At 35.8% G+C, this 24,421-nt stretch overlaps 2 protein-coding genes across 2 annotated transcripts in view; one reads left to right on the top strand and one right to left on the bottom strand.

Moving 5' to 3' along the window:
* Window positions 1-1,971: 1,971 nt before the first annotated feature.
* LOC121734603 (actin-histidine N-methyltransferase) overlaps window positions 1,972-24,421 on the top strand; it is a 33,678-nt gene continuing 11,228 nt past the window's right edge. Inside the window, exons 1-5 of the mRNA XM_042125188.1 lie at window positions 1,972-2,427; window positions 2,659-2,877; window positions 3,767-3,855; window positions 4,077-4,219; window positions 23,526-23,640. Coding sequence (XP_041981122.1) covers window positions 2,133-2,427; window positions 2,659-2,877; window positions 3,767-3,855; window positions 4,077-4,219; window positions 23,526-23,640 — 861 coding nt within the window. The 5' untranslated portion in view covers window positions 1,972-2,132. The remainder of the gene's footprint in view (window positions 2,428-2,658; window positions 2,878-3,766; window positions 3,856-4,076; window positions 4,220-23,525; window positions 23,641-24,421) is intronic.
* Window positions 4,650-17,620, bottom strand: LOC121734595. Its single transcript, XM_042125176.1, has 5 exons — window positions 17,293-17,620; window positions 7,559-8,254; window positions 6,183-7,452; window positions 5,480-6,034; window positions 4,650-5,295 (listed from the first exon to the last, which is right to left on the bottom strand). Exons 1-5 carry the CDS (start codon window positions 17,434-17,436, stop codon window positions 4,781-4,783), a joined length of 3,180 nt encoding a protein of 1,059 aa, XP_041981110.1. The 5' UTR covers window positions 17,437-17,620; the 3' UTR covers window positions 4,650-4,780.

A 24,421-nucleotide genomic window follows, 5' to 3' on the forward strand; every position in this document is an offset into this window, starting at 1 on the left:
TAATGACTAACATACATATAAATTATATACACTTAATAACTACACTTTATCACGATGTTATAGGCGACGTGAGGCACGCTTCATTCCGGAGTCTCCCCCGGAATCACGATACGACTAATAGGGGCGAAGAAATAGAGGGAAATGTGGAAAAAACGGGAGAAATTATTTGAAAGGGCTTATCTCACGAACTACTGGAGGAATTTTTCTGTTATTTGGCACAAATAAGAAGTAGACCACGTAAAGGATCATAAGCTATTTTTTGTGGACTAATTAGTCTGTGAAAAGCGCGAAGCCGCGCGGAACGTATATTAAGTACAGGAAGAAAATAGGAAAACAAAATATTTAATTTATTTATATGGGTTATAGATAGTTATGTTATACTAGACGTTCCGCGCGGCTTCGCCCACGTAAATTAGATATTTCACAGACAAATAAGTCCACAAAAATAGCGTATGATCCTTCACGTGGTCTACTTCTTATTTGTGCCAAATAACAGAAAAATTGCTGCTCCAGTAGTTCGTGAGATAAGCCCTTTCAAGTTTTCAAGTTTTTCCATAATTTCCTCTATTTCTTATCTCCTATTAGTCTTAGCGTAATAAAATATAGCATATAGCCTTCCCCGATAAATGGTCTACCCAACACTGAAAGGATTTTTCAAATCGGACTAGTAGTTCCTGAGATTAGCGCGTTCAAATAAGCCCTGTCAAATAATAATTTCTCCCCGTTTTTTCCACATTTTCCTCTATTTCTTCGCTCCTATTAGTCTTAGCGTGATAAAATATAGCCTATAGCCTTCCTCGATAAATGGGCTATCTAACACTGAAAGAATTTTTCAATTCCCGAGATTAGCGCGTTCAAACTAACAAACAAACTGCAAATTATTTTATTTGGTCATCGCATTGTAGGTCCTTTGTTAAATCGAAATTTATCGAAAGAACTGATAATGAATGATGACATTGTTGTCCTGTATTTGTTTTCTATATACGACATTATGGAGAAAGAATGCTCTGCTCCCCGTGTATTATATTTCTCTATGGCTCTGCTTCACAGCTAGTGATCGGCATCGTTAAAAAATCTTTAAATAATGAAATAATAGCAGTTTGGGAAAACATCAATAAGTTTATTTTCATAAATAAGCCAAAAAATTTGACTGCAAGAGGTGAAAGACTTAGACTGCAGTAAATAAGATTTTAACAGAATGCACTCATTCACTAAATGTTCGTCTACGGCATTAGGATAATGCGCCAACCTTATGATCGGATTTTTTAAAATTCTATATAATTTTTATTATTGACAATATCGTCTATTGGTTTCAGTTCGGTTGGGGGCCCTTTGTATTCGCGGGGCCCTGGGCTGCAGCCCAAAAAGCCTTATAGTAGATCCGCCCCTGCCCATATATAATAAAGTACTCTGTGCTCTGGCCTGAGCTGAGCCTGCGGCACTGAGCCACTAAGGCCTTGTAATAATTTTTAATACCAAATTAGTTGAGATGTACCATTATAAATTATTACAGCGAATGCATAAAACTATGTCAACATTAAAATAAAGTTAGCAACGTGCGTGTAGTATTTCTGTATTTTACTACGATTTCACTTTACTACATAATAAATACAATGCCATCTAGCGAAGAATAATTGCACCAGCTCATAAAATGTCAACGTGCAGTACGGTAAAAGTGTTTCCAATTTAATTTAGCTAGTCCCCAAGTAGTGAGGATGAATAGTTTTTATTATTCGTAGGGTGAAAATATGGTTTTAGCATTCGTCATATCTACTTTTAATAACATGATGGGTGTGGATAAACATTAATTTATTAATATTTACAATAATATTTGTATTGACTTCGTCAATTTTAGAAAAATAATGGTATTCTTTTTTTAGTATTTTAGGGAGAAAGGTATATTTGAAAAATAGCAACACCGTTCTATGTGTCAAATACTTGTCACTTTTGACATTGATGTGAGATGTCAAATGTGGTATCTGGTGATCGTACAATGCTGAGAAATAGTTTTTGAGATATTTATACTTTTACTAATTCCCACGCTGGTTTTTCCTGAATCTATAACCGTGGTTACAACCTAATCGAAACAAGGAATCAAGTGACGAAGGCTGTATATAAGATAAAAGTGAAAAATGGATCAAAAAGCGAAATCAAAACAGACTGAGCGCAACAATAAGAAAGCGAATAGATTTTATCAGCAAAAACAAAAGGAATTAATGAATTTAACTAGCAAATTAACCAGTATTATCAATGAATGTAATGTAAACGGCAATATTACCGTTTGGGAATGTCATTTACAGTTGCAGTCAATTATAAATGAGATTATAGAAATAGAAAGTACACTGACCAAAAGTAAACCAAATTCACGAAAGTTAAATTTAGAGAAGTATGTTACTTGGCTCCGTGAGAATAAGGCTGAATTTGAAGGTAAGGCTTGTAATTTGATCTTCTAGTATAAGTGTTTAAAAGTGGAGTAAACACTTTAAAATACTTTATTGTTTTAATTTATAATTCACTGCACTTTCCTTAAATACTATTGAATTTGAATAACTATTGAAATGAATATATTTTCCTTTGTAGTATAGTATATTAATTTAAAAATTCAGTTAATTATTTACCAATGTAATTTTTGTAATTTTTTTCTTTCTCGTGTTTCAGGCATAGAAGTATGTGAATTTGAAGGCTACGAGCTTGGACTAAAAGCAACAAAAGAATTTACAGAGGGTTCACTGATGCTAACTGTACCTCGTAAACTGATGATGAGTGTGTCAAACGCAGAGCAGTCTGAACTGTCACAGTTCCTAGAAATAGATCCATTGAAAGTTATGCCAAATTATATACTCGCTTTTTACTTACTTCTAGAAAAACAGAATCCAGGTAAAAAGATGTTTGTTACTACTAATATAAAAATATATATGTCTGTTTGTTACCTTTTAACACTTAATCCTTCAAACGTTGTAAAACCAGACACAATAGCTAAATCTATTGTTATCGCGGTGCAGGCGCTGCTTGGGAGTTGAAGCATTAAACAGTGAAACTAATTAAGTTTATTGTAATTAATGAAATAATTACTCAGGATAGTTTTGTTGCAAATGAATGGCTCCCATGCAAAAAACTGAATTCCGTACAATTGGAAATGAATGAAATGAAAATTAAAAAAGGGTTTATTCAAAAAAACAAATACAGCTACACATACATTTTTGTATCTGCCAAACTGTACAAAAGTTTGTAGGCAGTTAGTTACAAGCTTCATCTATACTCCACTCGTGCTAACTTGTCGCTAGCGGTCATTAACTCCCTGTCAAAAAGTTGTCATTTTCCATATAAAACCACGATTTACAATATCTGACACTTCATTGTCAATCGCGGTTTATACCCGAGTGGAGTACAGTGTTATTAACACTTCAACTCCCAAGCGGCCACATGTGGCAGCGAGAATATACGATCAAAGGATTAAGTTATACTTTATAGTTATTTTAGTATGTTAAGGGCTTGTTTCACCACTTCCTGATAAGTGCCGAATAGGCTATCCACCACTTAACCTCTTTCTTAATCTGACAAAAAAGCTGTGAAAAGCCTATTCGGCACTTTTAAATCAGTAAGTAGTGAAACAGGCTCAAATATTGTCTCTGCTTATAATATGATTTATGATTTTTTTAATAAAAATGTTTGTAAAAGCACTACACAATAGTTATTTAATTTAATTGTAACGAGCCAAGCGAAGCGCAAGGGCAATATCTATCTTTTCTCGAAATAATCATTTCAGATTCGTTTTGGAAACCATACATAGATGTTTTACCTGAGAAATATACCACAATTCTTTATTTTACTCCAGAAGAGCTGGCTGAATTAAGGGTAAATATGACAATTATTACACTATTGTAAATAGTCTGTCTGTCTGATCTGTCTGGCTGAACCTACAAAGATGTATTTGGTATGCGGATATGCTCAGGTTGAAGAGTACTAGAATATTGTGCTTGAACAGTTTTGAAAGGAAGAAGCTTCTATGACAGATAGTGTTTTAGAAATCTTTCATTTATATTATTTCTTTATAATAAAGCCTATTATATTTTTAGCCATCGCCTGTTTATGTGCATTCACTGAAACTATACCAAAGCCTTGTGAGATGGTATGCATATTTTTACAAAAGAATCAATACTATGGAACACTTACCCGTGATGAAAAAGCTGAAAGAAGTTTTTACATTTGAAAACTACAGGTAGTGTAAAGTTAATAAATAAAACAGTTTTGGCTGGACTATGATACATATTTATTTAATTAAATAAATAAAAAGCATGAATTCATTTTTGCTAATAGAATTTACAGTTTCATGATAGCTTTTTATTAAAATTTGCTTAGTCCAGCTAAACACAACATTGTGTTTTTAAATAAAATGTTGTGGGTATAGTTTGTAATACTAACAATACTGAAAAGCTTATGAAATAGAACATAATATTACACCTCCAAAATCAACTTAGTATATTAGACAGTATATAGTAACAATACTGAAAAGCTTATGAAATAGAACATAATATTACACCTCCAAAATCAACTTAGTATATTAGACAGTATTTCACACATATACATACTTTACAGTAATAGACATGAAAATGATCTTTTTATTTTCGTGGAGCAGGAATTCTGCAACACAAAACTACAACAGTAAATCTATCAGTAACTCAGGTCACAGTTTAAAAATAATAGTCTATTTAATATTAAGAATAAATTAGAGAACTTTACAAATAATTTCAGTCTAAGTCCTTAACTATATGAACTAATATTATTGGAATGGTTTTCTCAAACTGTCCCACATGTATTCAGGTGATTCATTCCCTTTATGCGTGTCCAAGGAGTCTATAGCGTAAATATTTGAGTTTGACAGCATCGGGCTCTTGCTTCGGGTGCTGCTATTCAGTTTTTGTCCCTTTCTATTCTCGAAAACGGGTGTCGGTACGTCTTCGGTTCTTCTACAGGAGTTATTTCTCATTATCTTTGCGTCCTGCTTCCACTTTAGTATACTATATGTGAGCAGGAAAAGGACAAGAGATAATCCAATAATAGAGGCCGTGGCTACCGTGACAGATTTGGTTGTGCTCATGTAGCTAGATTCTACTGTATTTAGCACTTCAATGCTGTCGTTTTCTTGGTATAGATTTAAGGCCTCGTTACTTTTAGATTTCGGTACCATGGGTCCTTCCAAATTGTTGGTTAAGTATTGCAAGTCTTGAAGAATGTCCAGTTTGTCGTCAAGCGAATCGTCACTCGCTTTAAAGCTCACTCTTTCCGTTGGGATTTCTGGAATTTAATGGTCAATGTTATTAGTATGTTTAATTAGTCGTTTACAAAAAAAATTATACTAGCTCTGGCACTTATTTAGTTTTACATTTAGCTAGTATTTAAACAATGTTATCAAATGGAATAATAATATTATGTAAGTTAGCTATAAAGTTTATTGCTTACAAATTATGATAATGCTTACCATATTCGATCGCCGTTGTAGTAGGCACAGTTTCGTTCTTTTCTTTATGCATGAAGTTGATTATTTCATTCCAAGTAATCAATGGCTTGTCAGCTTCTAAAGCTCGGCCTTCCCTAGGCTCAGAGATACTTTGTTTCTTCATACTCGGTGTAGTTGCTTTCTCTTCTTCCTTTTTCATTTCTTTATTTAAATAGTTTTTGGTAAAGTTCTGAAACAGTGACATGATACCCATATTTTCACTGTTCTCGTTAACATTATTACCAAAGTCCATGACTATTGGTTTGTTTCTATAATCTATCTGGTCTATTACAGGATCAGTTGTTGTTTTTGGATCATATTGGTTTGCTTCCAGTAGTGCTCGCAACGGATACGTCTCTCTAGATATAGGTTCTAGGAGAGATTTGGATAGGAAGGGCTCGGGTGGATTCGGTTCTCTCGATGCGTTGTGGAATATGTCTGCCAAATGCACATGACTCGAGCCACGTTCTCTTTGCTCGAACAACTCGTTCAAAGTCATGTTTCTCTCCTTCAGAATCCTTGATAGACGTTCACTAGCTGTAACATAAGAAATTGTATATGTACTTATAGTTAATATTTAAAAAAATCGAAATGATAGAGAAAAAATACTAAGTGCTTGATTTTACAAAAAAAATTGATGTTAATTACTACAGCATTCCAAATTGAGAATTAAATGTCTACTTACTTGTGGTGTCGTTAAGAATCTCCTGTATTTCGATCTTAGCAGTTACCTCTGTTGTGATGTGTGACTTTGGAGTGCTAGAAACACTGAAATTGCGATTGAAATTGCGTTTCCTTGATTTATTTCTTCTTCGTGTTACAGATGAGGACTCGGTAGTCAAAAAGTCTTCCAATGTGGTGAAATCGTCATCATCGGCCGCAGTAGTTTTAGTTTTAGTTATAAATTCTGACGCTGGTACTAAATTAGGAAAATTAAATATATCTTTCGTTTCAAAGTCTATAGGAGTTTCTGTGGTAGTTCTTTGTTTTGTTCTTTTACGGTTGAACCTATTGTCTAAGGTTTGTCGTCGGATATTTACAGCTGTAGTTGTAGGATAATTTTCTGTTGGCGCTTCTGTAGTACTTGTGTAAAATGTTTCTGGATCTAACTCAAAAACTAAAGCTGTGGTGGTTTCTTTGTTATCACAGTCCGTTTGCCTAATATTTGGTGTGTTTGAGTCTGCTGTATTTAATGTTTCTTGATCATCATTCTCACTTACAACATTCGTATCTCTAAAATATGTGATGGTAGTTAGTTCGTCTATTTGTTCATCAAATGTAGTTCTTGTTACTATTTCGTCTGGAATGAATGTCGTCGAGTCCGTTTCAGATTCTGTGGTATCAAAAACAAGAGGCTCGTTTCTTTCCGTTTTTGGTGACATCAATTCCTTAAAGTTTCTAAATCTGGTTGAATTTCGATTATTGTGATATTTCATAGAAGATAGTGTAATTAAGTCTCTACTGAGCTGTGCTTTGTAAGTATTGCTTAATACTGGTCTCATTCGCAACTTTCTTCTTATTGTTGGAAATCTTCGCCTCATATTTGTGTTGGATGCTTCCTTTCTATTGGAATTATTCGTGACAAATCTGTACCTTTCGTTTGATTCATTTACTTTTGTTTCCTCTTTCTTTTCATTCAAATGTTTTGGTTCTGCCGTTACATGAGGAGCTTCAACTTTTTTGTCTCTAATTATAGCCCTACTTTCATAATTTCTGTTAGGTCCTTGAGGGTTATGTTGTGGTATGTGTAGCTCAGGTATTTTCGGAATCTCTGTTGAAGTGATAGGTTCTTGGCTCTGCGGTAAATCTTCTTTCTTCAGAATTGAAACTGCTTGCTCTTTTCCGCTCAGTAGGTCCGATAAAGATAAATTATTTTGCTGTAGTATTTCACTTAAACTTTTGCCTTTCGATTTTTTTAATAGTGCCTTCAAAGCGAGTGGATCTATCTTTTTATTCTGTAATGAAAAATACCAATAATATAAATATCATTATTAACGTTACAAACTAACACATAATATTAATGATATAAATTATATATCTAAATTAAGAAGGTACAATTACCTGTTCGGGGATTTCATTTATTTCCTTTCCTTCCTTCTTTGTCCCTAAATTATTTGAGCTAAGTTTGTCTATGTTGTCATTTCTTTCAGTGCTGATATCTGGCTCGTAACTTTTCTCGTTATTAATAAAATGCGATTGATTTGTCTCTTCCGCTGGTTCTTTATTCTCGACTACGAAACGATTCTCTTCAGTTTTAACTTCCATTATATCTGTGTCGCCAAATTCCTCTTGAGCATTATTAGAGTAGGACGGGCGGTCTTCATTATTTATTTCTACATGTTCGTTTACTTGGTTTTGCTGTCCATAATCCGGTTCACCTACTTCTGCCCAAGGTTGAACGATAGGACGTTTTCTTCTTTGGCCTTTCCTTCGTCTATGGGGTCTCTCAATACTTTCATCTCTGCTAGTGTACAAATGTCTACTGGGGTCATCCTGAGAATGATCGACGTGATCGATCTTCTTTCGCCGCCTTCTCGGTGCTTCTGTGTTACGGTCGTACTCTTCTTGAAGCGATGCTGGAACTTCTGGGTTCGCTACTGGTTCAGAAAACTCGATATCTTCTAGAGACGGTACTTGAGGCCGACGCTTTCGTTTTCTTCCCATTCGTCGACGTCTCAGGGGTTCATTCGCCAGACTGTCGTGCCAATTATCTGCTTTTTCCGGCTGGATGTGCTCGACGTTTGTATCTCGCCATGGCTGAAAAACACGAAAGCTAACGTTATACAGAGAACATAGTATCAAGCTTTATTTCATATGTCTCGGAATTCTTACGAATATCATATTATGTGCGAAAGTGTATGTAAGATACATGTTACATCAAACGAAATATTTCGGCGCAACGAAGATCCGAGTAACATCTAATGTTGCTGTCTGTCACTATATTTTATTATGCTACTATCTTTGAAACTACGCAACATATTGGATGCATACAATATACATACATAGTATAGTAGAGAAACTAAATATTTTTGAAGTTTTATCAGGCCAAACATGGCCGGATCTGCCATATGGCTATTTGGGTTTAAGCCCAGGGACCCATGAGTTCAAGGGCCTCCGCCCCCAACTAAGTCAAGTCAAAAATAGACGATAATGCGAAATAATTCATAATGTTATTAAATTTTTGTCGGTATCCCTGAGAGTCCTACGATCAAGGTTTATGATACAATTTAGGTGTTGGTACTACGAACTGACAGTTAAAATGTTGTGGCCCTAAGTAGTTTCAGCCCAGGGCCTCGTAAGGTCACGGTCCGGCCCTGAGGCCAAAGATTTCGCGGGCAAGACGCGCAGATCAGCCAGTTAATACTTGATGGTAAATGGTAAATATAAGTTACCATTTCAATTGGATTGAGTTGGAGTAAAACATTACATAATATTTGCTTTACTAATATAATAATCTATTTGTCTGTTACCCCTTCAAGCCCAAATCGCTGAACCAATTTTTCTGAAATTTGGTACGTACTTTAAGTCCCTGGTAAGGGCATAGCCCATAGGATACTTTTTATTCCGGAAAAATGCACGGTAAGTGAATTTTGGCGCAAGAATTACGGGTGTTATCTAGTATTATGTAATGGCATTACTAGTATTGCGAATTGATTATATTACGAGTTGACCGTGTGACGTTCATTATCTCATCTGCCGAGTGCCGAGGAAAGCTGTTACACCATAATGGACGAAAGTTGAAAGCGGTGTGACCGGTTCTAGCGTTTGTCTTAGCGTAAATATTATAGCGTAGCTTCTGACTTCCGCGTCAGGTGGCTTATTGAATGGTCTGTTTTAGTAACCTCGTTGTGGTTTGGTTCTTGAATTAGGTTCGTTTCTTGAACTATAACCCGGCTACGTGAAAAATACGATTTTAGTTGTAGGTCCAGAGGGTGTATACTCATACTTATAATAAGTATGAGAAAAAGACAGGTTTAGAGTTTAGACTGACAATTAATACAGTTGATAGCGCATGGCATAGAAGATAATATGGAAATAGAAAATATAAATAAATAATACAGAAATTGTCTTTAGCGCAAAAAAAAACTTACACTCTCGGTACCTACCATCATTAATACTAACTAGTAACTCCTGACACCTTTTTTGCTAAAATAAGACCAGTAGTTAGGCTCTACGAGGCTTCATACCTTTATGCATAATTATACTAAGCTTGGCAAAATCCTTTTACCCTTCGCCAAAGTTCTGTAAAAATCAAAGACTTTTTCTTCTTTGTGTCTAAACACACCAGGCCGAAGTTACGCGGCGTAAATTCCGTATGATTACGCCCGCCCGTATTTTAAATTACCGATGACACACTATTACGTCGCGTTCCGTCCGTATTTTGTATGCGTTTGACATTGCGGGCGTAATCATGCGGAATTTACGCCGCGTAACTTCGGCCTAGTGTGTTTAGACACAAAGAAGAAAAAATCTTTTATTTTTACCGAACTTTGGCGAAAGGTAAAGGGTTTTGACAAGCTTAGTATATTATTATATGAATTAAAGGTATGTAGCCTCGTAGAGCTTAACTACTGGTCTTATTTTAGCAAACAAGGTCTCAATAGATAGTCAATAGTACTGAGATTGTAAGTTTTTGTTTTTAACTTTTTCTTTAAACACTTTACCTAATTCATGAGAGCTAAAGGTATTGAACAACTGTCTACTATACATAAACCACAAAAATTAATTAATTTGGGTATATCCTATGCAAAAAGGTTTACTAAATTAATATACGATTCTCGTATATATTTTAGGTTGAATGCAGCTCAGCCCAGGTAAAACGATTTCCCTGTTAGCGCGTATTATCGCATTGAAAGTGTTTTCGGTTTTTTGTTTGCAATCATTTTAACGGTGTGCGAACATGTAATAGTACGGAACACTAGCACCAATACGAGAAATTAAAAAGTATTAAATTGTTCTAGTACACGCAGCTTTATCCGATAATAATAATATTAATTGACTAACTGCCGCACTATGAGACGAATATTAAATATCAAAATATGAAGAGTTTCGACCATCATCTAGTATTATACAGGATGTAACAAAACTAAGTGATAATACTTTAGAGTGTGTATGTGTTCCTTGTAGAGAGTTCACTGTGAAAGTAGCAGTGCTGAAAGACTAATTTTTTTTTTCACTTTTGTAACTCATACAAAAGTCGAAGCCAAAAGCAGCGTCACGAGTTTCCCATATACAAAAGAAAAAAATAATCTTCTGTTTAATCATCTGAAATAATTAGGAGACATGGGTGTTCAGAAAAATAAAATAAAATCGGCCAAGTGCGAGTTGGACTCGCGCACGAAGGGTTCTGTACCACAATAGCGCAAAAATACGCTGAAAATTGTGTTTTATTGTATGGGAGCCCCCCTTGATTATTAAATTTATCGAGCAAAAAATAGCAAAAAATCACGTTTGTTGTATGTTTAATTTATTTTGTTTTTAACCCCCGACAAAAAAGAGGGGTGTTATAAGTTTGACGTGTCTGTCTGTCGGTCTGTCTGTCTGTCTGTCTGTCTGTCTGTCCAAACGGGTGGACCGATTTTGATCTAGTTTTTTTTGTTTGAAAGCTGACTTCATTGAGAGTGTTCTTAGCTATAGTTCATCATCTTCAGGCTGATGCCTGCTCCGTGCTGAAAAATCGCTGTTCATCTGGTTCGTGGAGGGCCGATTAGCAACTTGCAGTCGTTTGGTGGGCTTTATTGCATTCTAGTTCGTGACATTTATGAATATTTATACATTAATGGAAAGTTGACCTGGTGCTGCAGCATCACCTGGTAATCAATAGGATACCCAACTCCTCACCAACTTAGAGCAACGGTTTCGTGTTTGGGCTCATTTGAATTGCGACAACTAGGAAGACGTAGATAACCAATAAATTTTTGCATGCTGCTGCTGCAGCATCACCTGGATTCTATAGGAGCCGAGCTCCATATGAACCCAAAGTGGAGGTTTCATGTTTGGACTCATATTGACGCGTGACGGCCTCATCCAAAAGGACATTCCTAGATGGTATTCATTGGTATATATTATATATAATATTATGATCCTGTTGATAGGAATTATTTTGCACTATAACCAACACAAGTTTAAAAAGCATGAAATAAAATTAAATTAAGAAATTCAAAAAAAAACCCCTGCCAAACAACTTTAAAAAGTAATGAAATAATATATTTTACTGACTTTAAGTTTAAATAATTCCTAAGTGTAAAGTGATATTTTAGTCCATAATTGTTGTCAAGGTGTGTCGGGGGACCGTTAATGTAGATTTTTGATTTCACAAAACATTATAGTATCGAGACAATCAGTGACATGGCGATACAAGATGTAAAAGACACTGTTGGCGGTCCCCCGACACACCGTGACAACAATTATGGACTAAAATATCACTTTACACTTAGGAATTATTTAAACTTAAAGTCTGTAAAATATATTATTTCATTACTTTTTAAAGTTGTTTGGCGGGGGTTTTTTTAAATTTCTTAATTTAATTTTATTAGTATTTGTTGTTATAGCGGCAACAGATATACACAATCTGTGAAAATTTCAAAAGTTTTCATAGCGGTTCTTGAGTTACAGCCTGGAAACACACAGACAGACAGACGGACAGACATCAAAGTCTTAGTAATAGGGTCCCCTTTTTACCCCTTGGGTACGGAACCCTAAAAATGGTTTGTATATTCGAAGTGTATGTAATTTATTCTTAGAAACTCTCCACGACACAGGGAATCCTAGTGTGGAGAGCAGTGTTTGTTTAGGATTAGCGTGTAAAATTCTTCTTGAGTGAAATAAAGATTTGTTTGTCTGTTTAAACAACATGAACTTCAAATGTTTAACACAGAGCCTGCTAACATCTTAGAAAAAAGATCTCTAGGTTTTACTGAATTTAGACTACAGTTTGGCCATAAATAGGATCCTTTTTATGTCAATTATGCAATAATAAAGTTGACCTCGTATCAAATCCACAACCCAATAATGTAAGCTTCCGTCATATAATTTGTCTTAATGTAGACATTTACTGAAATGAAAGTGTTCTGTCATGCTGCGCGTGCGCATTGAAATTCTGCGAATCATTCAATCCGTAAAATTCGGAATAAGATATTACCACTCATTATAAATTCATTTTTTATTACGCGTTTTAGGGTTCCGCAGTAAACAGTCACATTTTTTGAACTGGTTTGTGTGTAAACGATTTATTTTAACTCTTAAATATATACGCGAATTTAAACATTGCGAGATTTTTTGTTCGGATGTGCTGCCAAAGTTTTACCAATTTAAGATATTGCAACTTTGGCAGCTGAAATCTTCGAAATTTGACACTTTACGTGGTTTTGCCCAAGATTATTTTTTGTTTATATGGATGTTAGCTATCCATTTTTGAAAAAAATATTCGTGAACGCGGAAAAACACAATGCAGGTGGTCGGCCAGGTTCCATATAAAATCTTCATACCCCTATCACGAGAATATTCCTACTGGCCCCACAGGACAGGCTATGCCTAGTGTGAGGATTTGTCATTATCTGAACTTGTATGTTGTATTTTTCATGAAATAAATTATTTGTATTGTATTTATATTAATTTTTGGAAAGGTCGTAGGTATTCGTACTAAATTAAATACTTTTTTAACTGTAAGACTTGGTCGTTAATTTCCAAAAATTTTATGTCGAACTATGTTTATTGTATGTATTTAAATATAATAAACAGTATATAAAGCGACGCTTCCTACCAAGCGTAAGCACTATTTACTATACTTACTTATTTTATAACGCCTCCGTGGTCTAGTGGTACGGAGCGCGGCTCTTGACGTCGTGGGTCGTCGTCGTCGTGGGTTCGATTCCCGCGTTGGAAACATGTTATTTCCAAGTTTGGTTAGGACAGTGCAGGCTGATCACCTGATTGTTTGACAAGTAAAATGATCCATGCGTCGGATGGGCATGTAAAAAGTGGGTCCTGCGCCTGATCTCTCGCCGGTCGTGTCGGTCTTCCGTCCCACTGGGTTATGAGAGTAAAGGAATAGAGAGTGCTCTTGTGTACTGCGCACACACTTGGGCACTATAAAAATTACTCCTGCGTAGCTGGCCTGGTTTCAATGAAACCGGCCACCGTCACCGAAACCGGTGTGGGAGCTATTATTATTTTATAAAAAATCGTTAAATTATAGAGCCGTTAGGTATGTTTTAAAATTTACTCTCTTAGTTGATAATTGTATTTAATCCACTTTAAATTATTGTACAAAAACTAGCATAAAGAAAATTCTACACGACTCGCACTTGGCTAGTTTTAACGTAATATGTCGTGTTCATACAGCAGCGCTTTCACAATCCATATTATCGCTGTTTTCTTGTCTTGTTCTTATTGTATAAGATTTTATAGCTTTTCTTTCAATTTTATATAACTTCTTTATCGATGCTGGAAAGGCAAGCCGTAGTAATCGGCAATATGGGGTCTTCCACTGCCGGACTGTTTATCGCGCGGGAACTGTACATTTTCCGGGATAAAAAGTATCCTATGTCCTTTCTCCGGGACTCAAAGTAGAAAGTATGGATGTTAAGGACTTAAGAATGCACCTGACCCTAACTTGACTACATACATATTTTGAGATCTAGGTCTCAAAATATGTAAGGTCTAGAAAACTGATTTTTTGACACAAGTAACTTCACTTCATGAAGATTAAATGCACAAGACGAAAACACGATTACTGAAAAAATGCTCGATAGTTTATTTTTTACAAAAATGAAAAAACCTTGTTTTAGACACATTTTCGCTTGGATCTTCGAAGTTTGATGTTTTTTCTTTAATATTTTATAATATCTAAAAAGGCATTGATAAAACCTAAATTTACTCAAAACACTTTTTTCATAATCATTATAGGTCTTTTATTCAAGTAAAACTAAGTTGGCGATGATTCCGCGCCGTCCTTTTTCACCTGGCATTTGAAAGACCACATGATATGAGTGTGAAGAAGGACGATGTTTGATTTTTTTGGGTCAGGAGCGCTCTTAAATAAAATTGTGGACATTTATAAGTATCGATAGAAACTATCGCGTTAGAAAATATGGGTGTTGTGCGAATTGGAGCGTGACCTAATATGCCGGGTATAATATTGACGACTCGTAATTGATACCTATTAAATCATTATCTCTCCATTCATAACATGTTAAAACTTTGACATCCGTAGTGGAATTTGAATAGTGTCGGCTATCTATCCTCTGAACTGCAATCTGTACCTAACTCTTATGTATCTGTAACCAACTATGAACGTCCGTCTGGGCCTGCCTATGTAAACATCTTATCAGTTCTAACTGATGCAATCGGTAGCGTCATGCCGATTGGACGATAGGAAGGATGGTGTATGGCCAGCATTACATCTGTACGGTGGCCTAAGACCCTACAGAATTCTGAAATAGTCAGCCTAGTTAAGAGAGGAATGACTGGTTAATACGTCTTCTGGAGCCTTTCTTGCGGATTTTCACGTAATATATTCGAGATTCATGCGTAACATTAATACAAGTAAGATTATAAAAATTAGATCCAAGTATATTAGAGGTTTGAGGAAATGTATATTGTATAGGTTCCTATGTCGCATAATTTATGCTATTCTGAATTTGTTTAGTCACAATACTATCATGACTAAACTTTTTAAATAAAAAGAACAAGACAGATAATAAGATGATACTCCAATTTCAACTAAGGAATAACTAGAACCCAGATCTACAATAGTAGGCTTACATTGCATTAACTGTAAACATTGCCACGCGGAATTTCCGCGACGGAACTGTGACTATTCCGTCAACGAGTAGGTTTTGTTGATTGTATTTTAACAATATGAATATCTATAATAATAATTAAATGTCACATATTTTATAATATTTACGCTATTTAATTTTTGTTCTTGTTGGTTGTAGGATAGAGAGTTTGAAAATTATAGTCCCATTTTTTCAGTCAAAAGTTAGTAAACTAACTTTTGACTGAAAAGTAAACCTGGTAAAACTGGCGTTTTCAAAGGAGCTATTTACAGACTACAGAGCAATGAAAGAAGTACCTATATCGCGTAATAGAGATTAAAGTTCATACTTCTAAGCCACTGGCGCAGATCTGGGTTAAACATTTCATTAAATATCATGACGTTATCTTTCTCGTCCTTCGTATTCATAAAGAGATAACAATACTTAAAGTTAACCCAGGTTTACTTTAATCCAAAACCGTGTAAGTGGGCCTAAAAGTCACGACTCTCACTCTCTGGCTCTATCAAGAGATTTACATCAATTTCTTTGGATCACGACCTATAGATCAAATTCGTGAGCTTATGTTATGACTTATGATGCTCCTTAGAACTTTCTGAATAGTAGAAACATCTTTACTAATATTATAAGTGCGAAAGTGCATTTGTTTATTTGTCTGTCTGAAGCGATTTTCATGAGTTATAGTTATGTGATTCCCACTCCGGGAATCACAAACAAAGAGTGGAGTTAAAACACCATTTCTTAAATAAGCCTTAAATTTGCTTCTAGATTATTTGATAAGTAAAATGTTAATTAACCTTACCTGGTTTGTACACCTACACGATCTTCTCAATCTCTAATAGACAATTCGATAAACAAAAGGTTAACTGGAAGAGATTGCTCATTAGCATTTAGCAATAAGTTCGCCTTTTGTGCATCATCAATTCATCATACATGTTGTTTTTATGTAAAATTGTTTAATTTTGTATTTTCTTTGGTGTGCAATAAAGTGTTTTTGTATTGTATTGTTTTTAGCATGGAAATACACGCCAAGTGACGACAAATTGTATTATAATTTCTTATTCACACTCTACGATTAACAAAATTTAGAGAGTATGGTATGCTTTAATATAAAGAAATTAGATGTTGATGCATGAATAATTTACTTGTAAGGCTTATGCAAATCAGACAATTTTCATATTTGCTCCAATCCACGACCACGACTATAGTAAAAAAATGCTGGTATGTCTTTTGTTAAATATAGATATTTTTAATTAGTAACTATTTTGCTACTCATTAATAAATTGCAAATATATTTTTTTCGATAACAACATTGCAAAGTGATAACAACTATTACCAGTTGATTAATTACTATTACATAAAACAGCATTACGATTATTAATAACCAGTTATCAATTGAGTTAATTACATAAAGTCGTCCAAATAGGGGAAACGAGGAACAACGTGTATTTCAACGATTTAACGAAAATAATTGCGTAACCGTACACGCCAATACGTAGAAAGTAAAGCAACAAAAGTGATTGGTAATGGTCTAAATTACCAAAATTTGACTAATTAACTCCTAAAATAATTATATGCCCATAAGTATTTTTAACTGACGAAAAAAGCAAAGATTCTCAAGTCAATTTGTAGGAAAGTTTTGATAAGTTCGTGATTATTAAAATATCAGCTTATGTATACGCTATATATTTTTTTGGAAATAAAGGAAATAAGCAGATACAAATTACGACCCCAAAAATGTTTAATGATGTCTGACAGAACTATATCTTACAAATTATAACTTACACACACGCTAATTTACACCATAACTAGAAGTTAGGTGTTTTGCGCGGTAAACGTACATTTTGCCCAATTTGTCTGTATGTATGTATCTTAGGTCGTTCCTTGTAGCTGTACCTTTTGTCTTTGCCAAACTTAATTAAAATTGACCCATTACTTTCGGAGCCTAATCATCACTAACTATTCCTCTTCATAATAATTAGTAGTACTTACTTAAAGCTATTAAAAGCCACCTACCTGTTCATAGCTCACAGGAGACGTGTCCAGAGCCCTCGGCCGGTAGTCTCGATAGTCCGGCTCGAAATTCTCCTCCGCGGAGTGCACAATAATAACCAGAGCTGCCAAAGTACTTAGGAGCGGCATTTTCCCCAATCTACTCATATTACACCAGAACAGAAGCACAACACAACACTAGAAGGAGAAGAGAAGAAAAGGGTCCAACGTTTCCCCCGTTCTCTTTTGTTTTCCACACAACACAGCGTCGCTTGAATAACTGAGCGAGGAAAATGCGAGGTTTCTCGATGTTTTCCCCCTATATTTTTTTTTCGTGCGTGAAAGTGAGCGCAAGCGTTAGCTCGCTTCTGATCGCCGCGATTGAGTGACGAGCCATGAGAAATTTACTAAAATGAGTGCCATAATCTTATGTAATATTTGCAGTTCACGAGTTAAAGTGATTTACTTAGCGTATTAGTTATATATTCAGCGTTTATGTCGTAATTATATAAATTACTTTTATTGCTGGATGTTTGCCTCTTACTTTGTCGTGATTGTTAATCGTCGCTTAAAGTACCTAATGGGCAATTAAATAATTTTTATTAACAGAACTTTAACTATATCCTCAATATTATTATGTTTGCTGACAGCCTATTTATGTTTGTTTCACAGGGCCTAAACAAGTGATCCGATTTTTATGAATGAGGAATTCATAAAAATTGGATCAGTTTGGTCAAGTGGATCAAGATTATTGGAAATAATAAAAAAAAAATTCCAATAATTACTCTTAATTTTATTTTGCACCTACGAGCCTTATACGGCCGACGCAAGGCTCAGCTTTATCGTAATAATGCGTAGGATACAGTTGGGTTAGGACTCAGGTTAGGTTCAAATTTTCATCATCTGCACTATTAATACTCTGTGAGTATAATTGCCTACAATATAATAGGATCACGACGTAATGACCCCTACGTACTCGACGTAGGACTCCCATTGCCCACAATATAACTTACAAAAAGCTTACGATTCCTCCTATGTACAAAAAAGTAAAGTTTTAAGCTTACTATTAACCAGGTAACTTTTACCAGGTTTTATTACTCCGATAATGGTATCCTTTGCGTTGTATTAATGGAAGACTTTGCTCTCTGAGTCCCATCTCTCGTGCTACGAATTTATTGGTGGATTCTCAATCCAACTTTATTATAGCTCCGTGGTCCAAACTGAGTATGTTTCGGGGATGTTCGGGAGATGCTATCCCACTCGCGCGATTAGGATTTTGAGGCTATTCTTCTAAAAATATTTACCGTGAAAAAGTGATCTTTGTATGAAATTATATGAAACCTCGCACATTCGTCCGCACCGTACGCGCCGAATTTCGTGAACTATGCGGTGCATTCGGCGCATACGGTGCTGACAAATACCCTTTCCTCTAGTCTTGCCTCTATTATCATCGATGCTGCCATGAAATAATATGATAATATCTAATATTTCCATGCGTATCGCCATTCGACACGTGAAACGGTATGTGCACGCGCGGCGTAGCGTGCAGTATGCGACGACTACATTATAGCCCATCATTTTCCACTTTTTGTCTTGTCCATTTGATAAAGAAATATGTCTAGTAATATGGTATTCGAAAATGTTCGTTTTCTGTTCTGTTGCAACTTGCATATTAGTTTAGATAGTTTAGTTTAATATTATTTACATTTTTTTATTATCTTTATACTTAGCCGATTTTTATAGCAAGATATAATAGCCTCAAATTAAAAGTGCAATAACCGTGATTCAATATTTAATCCATGTTTATATTATGTATGTATGATTGTAGCTTTTGTTGGCTGTTCCTAGCAAATAAATAAATAAATTATTCTTAGTGATTAAGAAATATAAACGCTTGTGAATAGCAGCGGAAATGTTTCTTAGTTTCTAAAGGTGGGTTGCACCAACTAACTTTAACTGTAACTACAATGCAAAATGTCAAATCTTTGGTTAAAGTTAAAAATGGACGCCATCAAGACGCCATATTTAACCATAACCATAGAGCTCGACAAGGTTTTAAATGCACGTGGCGAAAAAAGGAACTAACGCTGTCATCATACAAAAACGGCATTTTTGACAGTTCTCCTTTACCAGCAGCGTCCCCGCCCACGTTCATTTATAACCTTGTGGGACCAGCTGTCATCTGTCAATTTCTCCGGTCAAAGTTAAGGTTAAAGTTAAATTTGCTTTAACTATAACCATAACTTTAACTTTAACCACGCCTCTGGTGCAACCCACCCTAAGACTCAGTTGCGTTATAAGTTCGAATAGAATATAATAAATTGATAAAATATAAGGATGACTTGAAGATCGCCTGTTTTATTACCAGAAAACATGATAGGCGAAATTATTTATAGGCTTTCTTACATTCAAGACTAGATATTATGTAGTAGTTAGAAATACATTATATCTAATACCAGCCCTGTACTAAAAAGTAATAACTAATATTAATATTTAAAGAGCCGATTACTATTAAAATACCTATTTTTGTCTATCTTTTCTAATAGACGACAGAGTAAAGACTTAAGTTTTCATAAAACAAGTAGCTTTTCAAAGTTTTTATCACTTTGCATCTCTGATCTCACGCATCTAACGAACTCCTATTGTGGATAATTATACAGAGCAAAAAGAGAAAATGCAACAAAGAGCGCATAATAGTGGCTAATCAATTATTTATGTTCGTCAGTTAATTTAAACAAATAGTGAAAGTGTTATGCAAGTTTTCATTGACATTGGAATAAATCATTTGAAGTAATTAATCGTGATTATGTGCATATAGGTTAGGCGGACTTCGCAGTTATAGTAAACTAGATGACAGCCGCAAGTCTTTTGCGCCCAAACTCGTTTGGGAACCGTACAGTTTTCCGGGGACTAAAAGTATCTCCATGACAAATTTCAGCAAAATCGGGTCAGTGGTTTGGGCGTGAAGAGGTAACAGACAGACGGACAGACAGACACACTTTCGCATTTATTATATTAGTATGGATCTTAAGAATTTTTATAATACTTCTTTACCATTTAAGTATGTTGTATAATATCAAGACAGCTTATAGCCCAAGTTAAACATGACCGTCAGAACTCGGAAATTGTAATACTTACATAAGTACTATCAGGAATATTTGATCGAAGCATACTATTAACTATACATACTACAAGCGCCAGACAAGCCATACCACAGAATATATATTACCATACTAATATTTTAAATGCAAAAGTGAGTCTGTATGTCTTTCTGTTTGTCTCTGTTACCTCTTCACGCCCAAACCGCTGAAACGATTTTGCTTAAATTTGTTATGGAGATACATTGAGTTCTGGAAAAGGACATGTGATACGGTTCCCGCGCGATAATATATAATTAATAGAATTTTTGAGCAGCCGTGTCATCTAGTAAGGAGTCACGATAGGTCCTTATGGGTCGCAGTGACTCAGGGCTACGCGACCTGCCTTCTTTAAAAAAAAGATCATCTAGTAGATTAGTGATTACAAGTTACAACTTATAAGTACTAGATGACTTCAGCAACTCCGTTGCGCCAACATTCCTTTATCCTATGTCTTTTCCCATCTCTTAAAGTATATCGATACCAATTTTATCTAAATCGGTTCTGTGGTTTAAACGAGAAGAGGTAACAAATGGTTTATCAGGTGCTTCTCCTGTGTAATCAATACCATAGAACGACGAGTGTTAAAAAGTCAATTATCATGTTAAGTGTCGTATAACCAGGTTTCCCATGTGTGTGATGGTTTTTGCGACCGCGAAGTACAAACTCGATCTTGTCTGTTATGTCTTTGTTTATTTTTCACACACTCTTACTTTCCTCGATAATCACATAACAGATAAAAACTATCGTTATACTTCCATTTACTACGAAATTATATCGCTTCCAAGATTTGTAAGTGATGGATATAAAATGGTGGAAACCATAATGCACGACAAATGCGTAGAAAACATTAAACTAGTTGTGAGCAAAATTACTCGCCACTACTACAAAAAAAACACTAAAATACTCAAAATTTTAGTAGGTATGTTATTTTTTTAGTAAGTAATGTTCCGCGAAATAAACCTCAACCTGTAAGTAAATGAGTGAGTGTACGCATAGGCATGCGTACGGCACCTCCTCGTCCCACACTGCCTATGCGTACACTCGCATGCAAGAACCTGCAAACACCACCACACAAACAATAATGTTAGCAAATACGTGTAGGGCCCCTCACCACCATGCAGGTTGAAAACCTCACGCCCGTTTCGACCCAACACCGAAGCATCCTCAGGACTCTACGAACAAGTAGAGTTCGGGCGTTGTTCGTAGAGTCAACTTCCTACTGTGTCACCCTCGTCAGTCCTCTGGCAGTCAAATTCAAAAAAATCGAAATATTTTAATAACTACTCTAAAAAGTGACTGACCCGATTTGCAACAATATATTCCTTATACTACCCATCTTATAAACCCAAACTTGTCTTTTACCATAAAAATTACAGTAAATCAAATATCCCTAAAAGTTACCCAACTTCTGTAGAACCACCCACCCATATGACAGACTTTATAGTAAAGCATATGAACAATGCCTTACTAAAAATTGAATCGGATTTAACAGTCACTAAACAGTTACTAATAAATATGGAATAAGTAATGAGTAAAATGCTGATATTACGCAACATAATTTGCGGCTTACATAATTTTATCCTAAGCATTATTAACTTTCATTCCGCTTATAGAAATGTATTATTCGCGTAAAACCACAACGGTCGCTTTCACTACAAAATTCGTGTTTACAAATCCCTGTTATAGTGCGAAGATGGAGCAAGATAAAACCATTGTGTGCTTTCCGCGCCATAGCAATTACGATTACGGCATAATTCCTATTAGGTACCTACTGTAGCAGAAAAACGTGTAATAGTCACAAATGAAAACTGTTTAGAAATTGTGTGTAGAGTTGTGAATAGAGCTTGCCATAAAATGCGACACAATATTATAATGTTATATTGTTAAGAGGATACAGCAGGGGCTAGAGAAATGAAAAAAAAAGTACGTGTAATATCTATAGCTGTCTCCCTTACCTCAAGCCTATACCGCGGAACGGGATAGAGGCAACTGCAGAAAATCAACGATTCGTTGTCCCCTGATTCCTTCTCCAAAACTTAACCGATTTAAGTACTTTTTTCATTAAAGATTAAAGAAAGGCTTGAGCTGTGTTCCTATGTTTTATTCTAGCCAAATCTGTTTTCTGGATGTTTGAACAGAGCGGAAAATCCGGCCATTTTTTTGGGTTTTTAAAAGTTAAAAAAAAACATAGGGACATTGTATTAGTGGCTGTAGATATTCAGGAAAAAAATTATAATTCTACTAGCATTATCCAGGGAGGAAACAGGGGACAACGTTTGTATGGAAAAAAGGGCGGTGTGGACTCCTCTTAAGGAACCCACAAAGCTATAACGCATGATATACGCGCCAACTCTTATACAATTGAAGTTGATTAGCACTTACATTGCTAACAGTGAAGACACATACAATATTAGCTACACATATTATGCTTAGTAAATGGTTGTAACTTACATTAGCGTAAAAACTGGGTAACATAGCTGACTCTTATCAAACTATTGTGGCTTCAATGTGTACAAATTATTATTTTAATAATGTGACTTTTCGTGGTCTCTATCTACAAAATATACAGTAGAGACGCCTCCGTGGTCTAGTGGTTAATAGAGTGGCTCTCGACTCGGAGGTCGTGGGTTCGATTCGTTGGAAACGACGATGCAGGCTGATCACCTGATTGTCTGACAAGTAATATGATCCTTGCGTCGGATGTGCATGTAAAAAGTCGGTCCTGCGCCTGATCTCTCGCCAGTCGTGTCGGTCTTCCGTCCCACTGGGTTATGAGAGTGAATGAATAGAGAGTGCTTTTGTGTACTGCGAACACACTTGAGCACTATAAAATGACTCATGCGTACCTGGCCTAGTTTCAATGAAACTGGCCACGGTCATTGTAATCGGTGTGGGGAGTATTATTATTATTATTTAGTAGAGAGTAGACCATCCCCATACTATACTTCGAAAATCGGGCATATGCATTACGCACACATTAGCGTGATTTCAGATTTACGCACACATTAGAGAACTTGACGCACGTGTTAAACTTTCCTTTCTATAAGCTAGTTATTTCGAGAACATTAGATAATTACTCAACAGTACAATATTTACAACATACTACGTTTTCTTCAGATGGGCGATATCATCAGTGATGACTCGTCAGAACAACATCCCGGCGGCGCAGGAGGGCCGCGACGATACCGCCTTCATACCGCTGTGGGACATGTGCAACCATGAGGACGGCACGGTAAATACTTTCTATTTATGTTATGTAAATAAGAATTAACACCTCCATCGTGGGTATCGCAGGCACAATAGATTTTGGGCTAGAGTCAGTTTGGGAAATGGGAGGTTATAAGGGTACCAAACGAAATGTCTTTACATTGCGCGACGTATGTATTACGAGCTTTTGCCCGCAGCTTCGCTCGCGTTAAGAAGTATTATTATATACAAACTTTCATCCCCTACTTGAACCCCTTGAGGTTGGAATTTATCAAAATCCTTTCTTAGCGGACGCCTACGTTATAACATCTACCTGCATGCCAAATTTCAGCCCGATCCGTAAAGTGGTTTGGGCTGTGCGTTGATAGATCACTATGTCAATCTGTCAGTCAGTCCTTTGAGTTTTATATATATAGATGCAGATATACCGTTTCTGACATCCACGGCAACGAGGATAGTTGTTAGATGTTAAACATAATGCATGCCAATTGCCATCTGTGATAAAATGTAGCAACGTGTTAGTGTATTGTAACTTTTTTTGACATAAAAACAATATTCTGTGTTTCTTTATTAGGACACAAAGTACTTATTTCCATACTGGTTTTCATGCAACTCGGTTTGGCGGGGAACGCTTCGGCCACACCTGCGCGTCTGTAACGCGGGACGCGATGCGGGAACGTCTGTAGCGCGAAACTGGCGTGCACACCTGCGTGACTACGGTGCGAACCGTAGATCATTTCTGCTCTGCCGACGCGAACGCGCGCGTTGCATACTGTTAGCGGATGTCAATGGACAAGCTACATGAT

The sequence above is a fragment of the Aricia agestis genome, chromosome 16 (genome assembly GCF_905147365.1).
Source record: "Aricia agestis chromosome 16, ilAriAges1.1, whole genome shotgun sequence".
NCBI classification, from domain to species: Eukaryota; Metazoa; Arthropoda; class Insecta; order Lepidoptera; family Lycaenidae; genus Aricia; species Aricia agestis.

Bases quoted from the DNA above. Each gene is read 5' to 3' on its own strand.
- LOC121734595 (XM_042125176.1), bottom strand. From the start codon at position 17,436: ATGAGTAGATTGGGGAAAATGCCGCTCCTAAGTACTTTGGCAGCTCTG. The intron at 6,035-6,182 runs GTAAGTAGACAT...CTTATGTTACAG, and splicing joins GATTCTTAACGACACCACAA to CTAGTGAACGTCTATCAAGG. The intron at 5,296-5,479 runs GTAAGCATTATC...ATTAAATTCCAG, and splicing joins TACAACGGCGATCGAATATG to AAATCCCAACGGAAAGAGTG.